This window comes from Pipistrellus hanaki (genome assembly GCF_964339955.1).
Source record: "Pipistrellus hanaki genome assembly, chromosome: X".
NCBI classification, from domain to species: Eukaryota; Metazoa; Chordata; class Mammalia; order Chiroptera; family Vespertilionidae; genus Pipistrellus; species Pipistrellus hanaki.
Genome location: NC_140524.1, coordinates 79,207,182 through 79,218,401, shown reverse-complemented (window position 1 = coordinate 79,218,401; position 11,220 = coordinate 79,207,182). Strand labels below are relative to the sequence as shown.

The following is an 11,220-nucleotide window of genomic DNA, read 5'->3' as shown; positions in this document are numbered from 1 at the left end:
TAGCAGTCAATTTTTCAATAGAATGCTTCCTAGGTACTGAATTAATTTGTTGGGGTAGAAATTTTACAAGTTATTCCACTAGAAGATATTCTCTGATATTAGATATGCAATTCAGCTACAAGGATTGATACTGTTTATTACCAAAAAAAAAAAAAAATAGGCAAAGACTATTGAATTTTTTTAAAAAAGTTTAGTGCATGGTCTATACAGTATATATTTGTGTTTTTTTCACATTGAATCTTATGACTAAAACAGCTGCTTCATTACATGCTATTAATACCTTTTAGAGACATAACTAATTCAAGGGTGATGGTTAGCTTCATTAAGTAGGGAAGTGGGATAATATTTTTTAAATAAATAAATCCACTAACTTGCACCTTGTACTATTATGGTTCTAAGTACATATCAATGGCTTGGCAAATCTGTTCTTTCAAAGCATAACAGCCTCCAATTGAGCTCACCCACTTCCTTGAAAACATATAACAATATATTGTAGTAGTGGGTAGAAAGAAGGTAGACATTTTTATAGAATATATAATGTGACATTGAAATATTGCATAAAGGCTTAAAAAATAAAAACAAGCAACAAATTATTGATATCTGCATCTAAATTGGGATAAAGAGCTTTTATAGTAATTACTGAACTTAGAAGTTGTTTGATTAATTCGATTTGAATGACCTTACAAAGTGAACAAAAGTATTTTCTAAGTATATTAGTATAAAGGAATGAAATTTCTTAATTTCAAGCACTCTACTTAAAGTTAAGAATTAGCAAAAATTAAAATTTTTGCCTTTGACAAAATATAGATTAAGGCAACAAATATATTTGGGTTACATTTGAATAAGCTTTTGAATTGAAATATCTCTGCAAATATCTGTATAGAACTTGTCATGCTTTATAATTATACTTTAATAATTATTCATTATACTATGTTAAGATAGGAACAGATGAGGCACTACACTAAATCAAAACATATTAAGAAAGATGCTTTTAATACTCATAACTTTCAAATAGGTTTTGATTCAAAGCTAAAAGCCTTATTTTGTTATCTTAATACTTTGACTAAAAGGTCAAGCTCTTTAAAATGGATTGACATAATTCCAATTCTATCAATATTGTGTGATAGAAAATGTTAATATTTTTCATGAGCTATATAGTCCTTACATTTTTCCCCTTGGTTTGGGAACAACAGGGCAGTTTCCTTTCTGTTAACTACTCATATATGTAACTGTAAGAAAATTATGCCATGTTACCTAGCTATTACATATGATACAAATGGAAGTTTTTAGTAGCCTAATAGAAAACTGCCACCATAACTGTTTGAAAATTAGAACTGTAATTTTTCCTAAATAACAATGCATAACTCCAGGCAGTTAAGAAGTCAGCATGTCACTGGCTTACTTGATCTAAGCATAGTGATTGAATGGAGTTGTCATAACAAAGTACTTATTGCACTTAATAAATTTAAATGTATGTATTTCTTTTCCAATTTGTAACTAAAATAAATAAAAATAGTAGTTATTTCTTTTCCCTCATAAGTTTCGCACAGCTTCTCTCTGAAACTTGAAAAAAAAAATGTTGTCGAGTGAGAAATGCCTATTAACTACTTTCTATTTGAGTATGTTTCACTTTAGGTGTCAAATAAAATGGAGATTGCAAGAAATGCAAGACAAGTTATTTAAAGTGTCTAAATAAAATATTTGAAATATCTGTATGGTCTTTGTGGAAGTTCTAGTAAGAAACAACAGGATAGGTTTTTACCTTAGCTATACATTTTTGTCAGGAAGTTGCTATCATGTGAATATTTATGTTAGAACTAAAAGTATCCCTCTAACTGTAAAAAAAAAAAAAAAAAAGGCCTGATGTGAACTATTAGAGACAACAATTCAACATAGTTGGATCTCTGATTGTTGCAGGTTTCTGATTTAAAAGCTGAGTCTTACAAACCTAGTCTTCTAATTTTCATAACTCACTTATAGCAAATATGATTCCATAAAGCATTCTTTCCATCCCTGTAATAGTATTCTTTACTGTAATACCTTTCTTAATACAAACAGTACAAAAGGATTAAAATAAAGTTTAAAAATTTTCATCTTACCCCCCAATTTGGATTACCTAAACAAAAAGCCATTCTCACTTCTTTCTCATTATTGTAACCTACAAAGATTTATAGACATAATTCTTTTGCAAGTAAGAAAACTTCTCTACAAGGTATCTTTCTACCAACACACACCATTATTAAATTTATTGGATTTTTATAGTACTTTCTGTTTAATAAAAATATAAAGTATTTCATGCTGATACTAGGATAAAATAATAAATGTTTTAAATTAAATAATAAATAAGTTCATATTTTAATAAAATCTTTAATATTTAGTGTCAAAATAAGACATTCATCTTTTGAGTCTACAAAAGAACACTAGAATTGCTAAATGAAATAATTATATGATAGCCAGGCAGTCATGGTAACTTTCTTGGACTTGTCTCTTGTAGATGAGATGCTATGTCCAGGGTCTTTGGTTTGGTCTCCCAACCTATTACAATACATTAAAATAACTAGAGGTCCAGTGTACAAAATTCGTGCAGAGGTTGTGTGTCCCTCAGTCCAGCCTGCACCCTCTCCGATCTGGGATCCCTCCAGGGATGTCTGACTGCCTGTTTAGGCCCTATCCCGATTGGCCTAAAAAAGCAGACAGACATCCCTCTCACAATCCAGGACTGCTGGCTCCCAACTGATCGCCTGCCTGCCTTCCTGACTGCCCCTAAAAGCTTCTGCCTGCCAGCCTGATCACCTCCTAACCATTCCCCTGCCAGCCTGATTTATGCCTAACTGCTCCCCTGCCAGCCTGATTGTCCCTAACTGCCCTCCCCTACATGCCTGATCCCCCCAATTGCTCTCCTCTGCAGGCCTGGGGACCCTCCAACTGCCCTTCCCTGCAAAACTGGTCACCCCAAACTTCCCTCCTCTGCTGGCCTGGTCACCCCTAACTTCCCTCTTCTGCTGGCTTTATCACCCCAAAATGCCCTCCCTTGCAGTCCTGGTCCCTCCCAACTGCCCTCTTCTGCTGGCATGATCGCTCACAACTGCCCTCCCCTCCTGGCCTGATCCCTCCCAACTGTCCTCCCCTGCTGGCCATCTTGTGGTGGGCATCTTGTGTCCACATGGGGGCAGCCATCTTGTGTGTTGGAGTGATGTTCAATTTGCATATTACTCTCTTATTAGATAGGACAAGAGGCCTGGTGCACGGGTGGGGGCCAGCTAGTTTGCCCTAAAGCAGTGATTCCCAAAGTGGTCTATATCGACCCCCAGGGGTCTATGACAATCTGCAAGGGGTCTACGTCAGCGAAAAAAAAATTTGGGGGTCCCATGAAATGAAAATGGGGGTCCACGATAGTGGATCTCAACATACACTGATAGTACCTATACATCATATTATCTTATAATATAAAAACATATAAATTATTTATAAAAGTACCTATGAAGTAAAAAATTTATTATATATGCTTATAAAATTGTGTAAGTTGTAGGATAAAAACCTGCACATAATGATATACCAGTATCATCTTGTTACAAGCATACGCGCAGTAAACATTCTTGCCAATTTTTGTCTCAAAGCTTCACGAACTTGCACCGACTTGTTCAATTCGTCACTCTATAAATATGAATGTGAGAAAAATACGTTCATTCATTTCCTGAATCTTGAATAGGAAAGTGCTGAGAAAATATTTTAAAAAATATAAACTGGTAGTTTATCATACAAATTATAGTGAATCAGTGTTATTTTGTTTGAGAATGCCGGAGAAAAGTAGATACATTATTTTTTATTAAATTTTAACACTAAACTTCACTACAGTTAGAAATTTACAAAAAAATCAGTATCAGGTAAGTAGGGGGTCTACCCAAAACCGAAAAACATGGCAAGGGGTCTACGGCACAAACAAGTTTGGGAACCTCTGTCCTAAAGGGTGTCCTGGATCAGTGTGGGGGTACCCTTGGGCCGTGGGGCGGCCTGGGTGAGGAGCCTGTGGTGGTTTGCAGGCTGGCCACGCCCCCCAGAAATCCCAAGCGGAGGCCCTGGTATCTGGGATTTATTTATCTTCTATAATTGAAACTTTGTAACCTTCAGAGGAGGCCAGGGCAGGCCAGGAACTTGGCTTCCTCCATTGTCAGGGAAACCCAAGCCTCCTGCTTGCTATGTGGCCACTTTTATTGGGATTTATTTATCTCCTATAATTGAAGCTTTGTAGCCTTGAGTGGAGTCCAAGGCCTGCCAGAGTGTGTGGGTAAGCTTGGCTTCCTCCATTGCCGGAGAAACCCAAGCCTCCTGCTTGCTCCATGGCCATAGCCATCTTGGTTGGGTTAATTTGCATACTCATTCCTGATTGGCTAGTGTGAGTGGCTTGTGGGTATAGCTGAAGTACGGTCAATTTGCACATTACTTTTATTAGACAGGATTTTTTATTATTAAATTTTATGTTCCAGTGATCCTCTGTTAAGGAATAGCTTCTGCAATATAACGTTATGATTCAGTATCTGGTTTGCTAACACAATGTTAGATGCTCCTAGCTAATGTGTGCCAAGATATAATACTTCAGAGAAATTTCTTAAAATAGGAGAGTATATAGGCTTTATGAGGTAGTTCCCTAAAGGAGTCTGATGAGCTAGCCATGTTATGAGTAGTTGTTATTGGGACCTAGTATGACAGGGTTTTGGGGTCAGAGAGGTGGTTATTGGGACTTACATACTGGCAAAATCGGATAGTTTAACCCTTTGCACTCCGCTGTCCCCTCTCAGGGGACATCGTAATTCTAGCATATCACTCGGATGTCCCCTCTCAGGGGGGACATTGCAGTTTATTAGTGATTATGGGGAATTGAGCTAATTCAACGCACGTTTCCGCCGCAAAGTAGCATCGAGTAGCTGGTAGCCAATGTCCAGAATGGTTCGGAGTGCAAAGGGTTAAATATTGCCAATTGGTCCAAATTTTAAAATGAAGCAGAATTCTCTTTGAAATAGTTATCTGGGTAATGTTCAAAGAGAAAACTAAGCAACTGGAACAAAGCAGGTGAAAATATTTTTCATTTGGGATTATCTAGTAGTGCTATACTCTTGACCCTGAAAGCGTCACAATTTCTTTTCCAGAGCCTCTAAACTACCAATAACACTAGCCAGTGATTATCTAGGATCCAAGTTTCTAAGACACCTTCTTAAACCAATATCAAATTTACAAGCTAATTATTTTTAAAGAACAGAATGGAGCTGAGCAAAGTTGGAAATATTCTCTAATCTAATTATGTTCTAGAGCACTGATTTAGTTCTGTATTTTCTCCAAAAGAATCCCTATTAAAAGCTAAAAAACCTTATTGGATAGAATTAGGCCAGATTTATTTTTATTCTCACAAACATATCTGAACAAGATATCTGAACAAGAGGATTATTTTGTTCCTCTGACTTTTTGTGAGATGAGTCTTTTCCCCCCTGTTAATAGGTATATTTAAGATTAAGAATTTTACAAAATTAACGCCAAGAAATCTATGGCATTTCTAAACACCAATAGTGAACTTACAGAAAAAGAGACTAAAACAGCAATCCCATTTACCATCACACCTAGGAATAAATTTAACTAAGGAAGTAAAATACCTATATGTGTAATACTACAGGACACTGGGAGTAAAAAGATAGAGGAAGACATAAACAGATGGAAGAACATACCATGTTCATGGACTGGTAGAAACAACATTATTAAAATGTCCATACTACGCAAAGCTATCTATAGATTCAATGCACTCCCCATTAAAATACCAATGGCATATTTCACAGACCTAGAAAGAACTCTCCAAAAATGCATCTGGAATAAAAAAAGACCCCAAATAACCACAGCAATCCTGAGAAAAAAGAACAAAGGAGGTGGGATCTCTATACCAGATTTCAAGCTGTATTACAAAGCCACTGTTCTCAAAACAGCCTAGTACTGGCTTAAGAACAGACCTATAGACCAATGGAATAGAATAAAGAACCTAGATATTGACCGAAACCACTTTGGTCAATTAATATTTGACAAAGGAGGTATGAACATACAGTGGAGTCAAGATAGTCTCTTCAATAAATGGTGTTGGGAAAATTGGACAGATAAAAACAAAAAATGAAACTAGACCACCAAATTACACTATACACAAAAATAAACTCACAATGGCAGGGATCGGTTTGGCTCAATGGATAGAGCGTCGGCTTGGGGACTGAAGGGTCCCGGTTCGATTCCGGTCAAGGGCATGTACCTTGGTTGCGGGCATATCCCCGGTGGGGGGTGTGCAAGAGGCAGCTGATCGATGACTCTCTCTCATCGATGTTTCTAACTCTCTCTCTCTCCCTTCCTCTCTGTACAAAATCAATAAAATGTACTTCTTAAAAATAAATAAAAAAAAATAAATAAACTCAGAATGGATCAAGGACTTAAACATAAGACAGAAAACCATAAAGTTGCTAGAGGAATCCACAGGCAGCAAAATCTCAGACATATGCTGAAGCAATTTCTTCACAGATACCAATCCTAGGGTAATGGAAACTAAAGAGAAAATAAACAAATGGACTACATCAAAATAAAAAGCTTTTGCACAGCAAAAGAAACCATCAAAAAATCAATAAGAAAGCCTACTGCATGGGAGAACATATTTGCAAATGTTATCACTGATTAAGGTTTAATCTCCAACATCTACAGGGAACTTATACAACTTAATAAAAGATAAATGATTTAATAAAAAAAAATGGGCAAAGGACCTAAATAGGATCTTTATGAAAGAAGATAGAAGGACAAGAGACACATGAAAACATCCTCAAAGTCACTAATTATCTGAGATGCAAATCAAAACGACAATGAGGTACCATCTCACACCTGTCAGAATGGCTATCATCAACAAATCAAGAAATGACGTGCTGGAGAGGAAGCAGAGAAAAAGGAACCCTCGTGCACTGCTGGTGGGAATGCAGACTGGTGCAGCCTCTGTGAACAGTATGGAGTTTCCTCAAAAAATTAAAAATGGGACTCCCATTTGTCCCAGTGATCCCATTTCTAGGAATATATACCAAGAAACTAGAAACATGAATCATGCACCCCTATGTTCATAGCAACACAATTCACCATAGCTACGATTTGGAAACAGCCTAACTGCCCATCACCAGATGAGTGGGTTAGAAAACTATGGTACATCTACAAAATGGAATACTACGCTGTTATAAAAAGAAGGCATTCTTACCCTTTGCAGCAGTATGGATGGAGCTAGAGAGCATTATGTTAAGTGAAATAAGCCAGATAATGAAAGAAAAATACCATATGATCTCACTCATTTATGGAAAATAAAGAATATTATAACCTGATGAACAAAAAGATAGATACAGAGGCAGTAAAGCTTCAAACAGAATGTCAAATTACAGTGGGACGTCTGGGGAGTTTGGGGAGGAGAGGAAAGAGATCAACAAAGGACTTGTATTCATGTATATAAGCACAACCACTGGACACAAGACACAGGGGGCGTGGGATGAGGGCATGTGACAGGGGTTAGAGGAGGCTGGGGGAAGGTCAATGGGGGGAAAAAAGGAGATATATGTACTACTATATGTAATATCTTAAACAATAAAATAAATAAATACATAAAATGTATATTGCTCTTAGTAACATATTTTAGATTCATTTCTCAGGATTGTGCTACTTAAGCAGGTTAAGAATATTTTGTTGTCGCCGAGACCGGTTTGGCCCAATGGATAGAGCGTCAGCTTGGGGACTGAAAGGTCCCAGGTTCAATTCCGGTCAAGGGCATGTACCTTGGTTGCGGGCATATCCCCAGTAGGGGGTGTGCAAGAGGCAGCTGATCGATGACTCTCTCATCGATGTTTCTAACTCTCTCTCTCTCTCCCTTCCTCTCTGTACAAAATCAATAAAATATATTTAAAAAAAAAAAGAATATTTTGTTGTCTCTATAATATTAAATATCAAGTCTTAAGATGGGCACTTTTATAGCATTCTGTCATAGTTTTAGCAAAAGTTTGTGTTTTTGAGGAATAATCATGTCATAATCATTATAATTCTTTAACTTATTAACTCATATTGTTGCTAAAGATCAAAATTCTACATGTTAACCTGCAGACTAACTGGCCAAGAGCAAAAGGCTCTTAATAAAGAATGAACATTACAGAAAAAAAAACAAACTTTAAATAAATTTGTACAACCTTGAAGTGCAATAAATGCTTTTTATTGTATGCTCATTTCAATGAGTAACATTTAGAAATAATCCCACGTAACAGAGACAATCTTATTTTACAGCGTGTACATCATTTACAGTCACATAACACACAATTTTAGATTTTCCAAATTTAATATTCTGAAGTTAAGAAAGATAAAAAATTTATTCTCAAGAAACTGATTCTTATCTGGTGCAAAAACAGAAAAGTGAACATTAGTTGAAATACAAAGCCACAATATAGCATGAAGTAAAATTACATTTTAATAATGTTGAACAGCTGAGTGTAAACATGAAGCAACTAAAACTTAAGAGTACACATCATATGCAATACATTTATGAACAGAATTTCATTAAATTTCTTTAAACCAGCTTTTTATATTAAGCGCCATTTTGATTTCCAGCATGCTAACACAAAGCGTTAAAGGGATGCATATTTTAAATTTATACACTGTAAACTGAATATCCACTGCTGAATTCTATTGGCAGCACAGTGTTTTGTTAAATACTGCATAAACACTGCCTCATATTGAAAATGCATGTTAATTATATGGTGTATATATATAGAGAGATTTTAAAAATCAAAAATTTCAAGAATGGCATAAAATTGCACCTTTAAACATTAGAGCAAGTAAGGCTAGAACCATCACACTTGCTGTCCTAAAAAGAAAAACACTAAACATTATAATCTTTAAGAAAACTGTGTTTTCTCAATTTAATCTTTAGATCATTAAGAAATATAGTGCTAACTTTGCAACACTACTGGTTGCATACGTTTTAGAAAGCCATATTTGACTCAAATATATGCTTGTCATATATGCCATAATGAACAATAATCAACTCAAACAGCATAAAAAAGGGAACTTTAAACTTCCTATATTTTAAACATCCTGTCCTGTGATAAAATTTTAGCAGCTCTGAAATTCTTTTTAATATTATTGAATTAATCTAACCTGATTTTCAATGAAAGTTATTTTAATGGATAAACTTTTAGATTTCTGAAATTCAATTTCCAGGTACCATATAAAAGGCTCAATGACAAAATGCCTGATGGATGACTGCATTTTACTTCCCACCCCATTTCTAAAATTGCATAAAAGTGAGGCTTGTCATAGCAAAGCATTGCTAAACTCTTAAATTACATAAGATTTTTTTTTTCAGAATCATGTCTCTAGTATGATCAGCCAAATAAAGTCATTGTGTTTGCTCTTCCCTTCTGACATTTATGCATATAATCCTATTAAATTGACACTTAATAGGTTTTCCTACAATCATTCTATGGTACTTCTTAAATTCTTTAAGTAGTTTTCAAAGGGTTATGAGATACCCTGTCAATTCAAATGTTTTTAATACAAAGAATGTAAAGTTATGATTTAATATCAAGTTCATAACCAGATGAAAAAGTTTATGAAGTTTTACTGTCATGTAGCATATCATATTTTCCAGAGTTTATTTCTTAATATTGGTCTTATTACATAAGAGCTTCCTTGTGGTGCCTCATAATATGCTGATTTTTTTCTGATGGTCTTCGGAATCCCTTTTTGCAGAATTCACATCTGTGTGGATAGTCTTTTGTATGTATTGATATCACATGTCGTTTAAAGCCAGATGCATCTGTTGTACTGTACTCACAATACTCACATTGGTAAATCTTCCTTCCAGTGTGGGTCTTCATATGCTTTTTGAGCTCGTTTTGTTGTCTGAACCCTCTCTTGCACCTTTTACACTTCAATGACTGATCCTTAGTATGAACTGAAAGGATATGACCACTAAGAATAAAAGGATCTGATGTTTTAAAGTCACAGTGCCTACACTGATGAATCTTCCTACCCTTATGGATATCACTATGCTTTTTGAGCTCAGAAGGACGATGGAAACCTTTATCACAGACCTCACATTTGTGAGGAAAATCCTTAGTGTGGACAGATATGATGTGCCGCTTTAGGTCACTTGAGTTGGTGCTCTTATGGTCACAATGAGGACACTGGTGTGTCTTATGTCCTTGAAACAAATCCAGATGGCGTTGAAGCTCCCTTTCATCACCAAATGCCTGGGGACAATGCTCACATTTATATGGCAAATTGTTACCATGCTTAGACTTAATGTGAGTTTTCAGATTTGATTGATCTGCACACCTGAAAACACAATACTGACATTGATATGGCTTCTCACCAGTATGGGTTCTCATGTGTTTTCTGAGTTCAGAAGGATGTCGAAAGCCCTTCCCACACTCAACACAAACATGTGGAAAATTCTTGCTGTGAACAGCCAGTAAATGTCTGTTTAACAGTCCTTGTTCTGCAGTTTCATAGTCACAGTATTTGCATTTGTGCATCTTCGGCTCCTTATCTCTTAGTATAAGTTTATTTGAATTCAGTGGACTAGCCTCTCTGTATCTTCGTGTATATTCTGTAAATTCATGGGTTTTGTCAACTTTGTTTATAAGCTTATGGCTTTCTAAGTGGTTATGGAAACTCACTTTCTTGTTAGTTGTAAAGTCACAATCTGTACACTGATATTTTTTTCTCATCAAATGATCAGGATGATTCTTCATGTGTCTTTTCAAGAATCCCCTTGATTTAAACTTTTTTGTGCAAATATGGCAAGGGTATACTGTCAAGGGCTGTCCATCAGGACCTATTATAACAGCTAGATTAAAAAAATAGGGCAGTTATGACATTAGACAGTTTAAAAATATTTTACAACAAAAGCACCAAAATTAGCCAATAATCACACTATGAGAACTATACTAGTGGAATAAAATCTTCTAAGATAAAATGCACATTAAAAGCAATTTATGATAAAGCAGTCCACTAAAAATTAATGAGTAACACTCTGCTATATATTATTCATCTGCCAAAATACTATATCACTTGCATTTGTAAACTAGAAACAGGCACCCTTTATTGTTAAACCAACTTGACAATTCCCTTTAAAACACCATTTGGGTAAAGAACAAACAATTATAGTTTTATTAAGTACAAGTC

At 35.5% G+C, this 11,220-nt stretch overlaps 1 protein-coding gene across 19 annotated transcripts in view; it reads right to left on the bottom strand.

The window, feature by feature from the left end:
- Nucleotides 1–8,223: 8,223 nt before the first annotated feature.
- ZNF711 (zinc finger protein 711) overlaps nt 8,224–11,220 on the bottom strand; it is a 36,752-nt gene continuing 33,755 nt past the window's right edge. For all 19 annotated transcript variants that reach the window (XM_084869518.1, XM_084869527.1, XM_084869535.1 and 16 more), the window contains one exon: nt 8,224–10,882. In XM_084869518.1, coding sequence (XP_084725644.1) covers nt 9,705–10,882 — 1,178 coding nt within the window. In that variant the 3' untranslated portion in view covers nt 8,224–9,704. The remainder of the gene's footprint in view (nt 10,883–11,220) is intronic.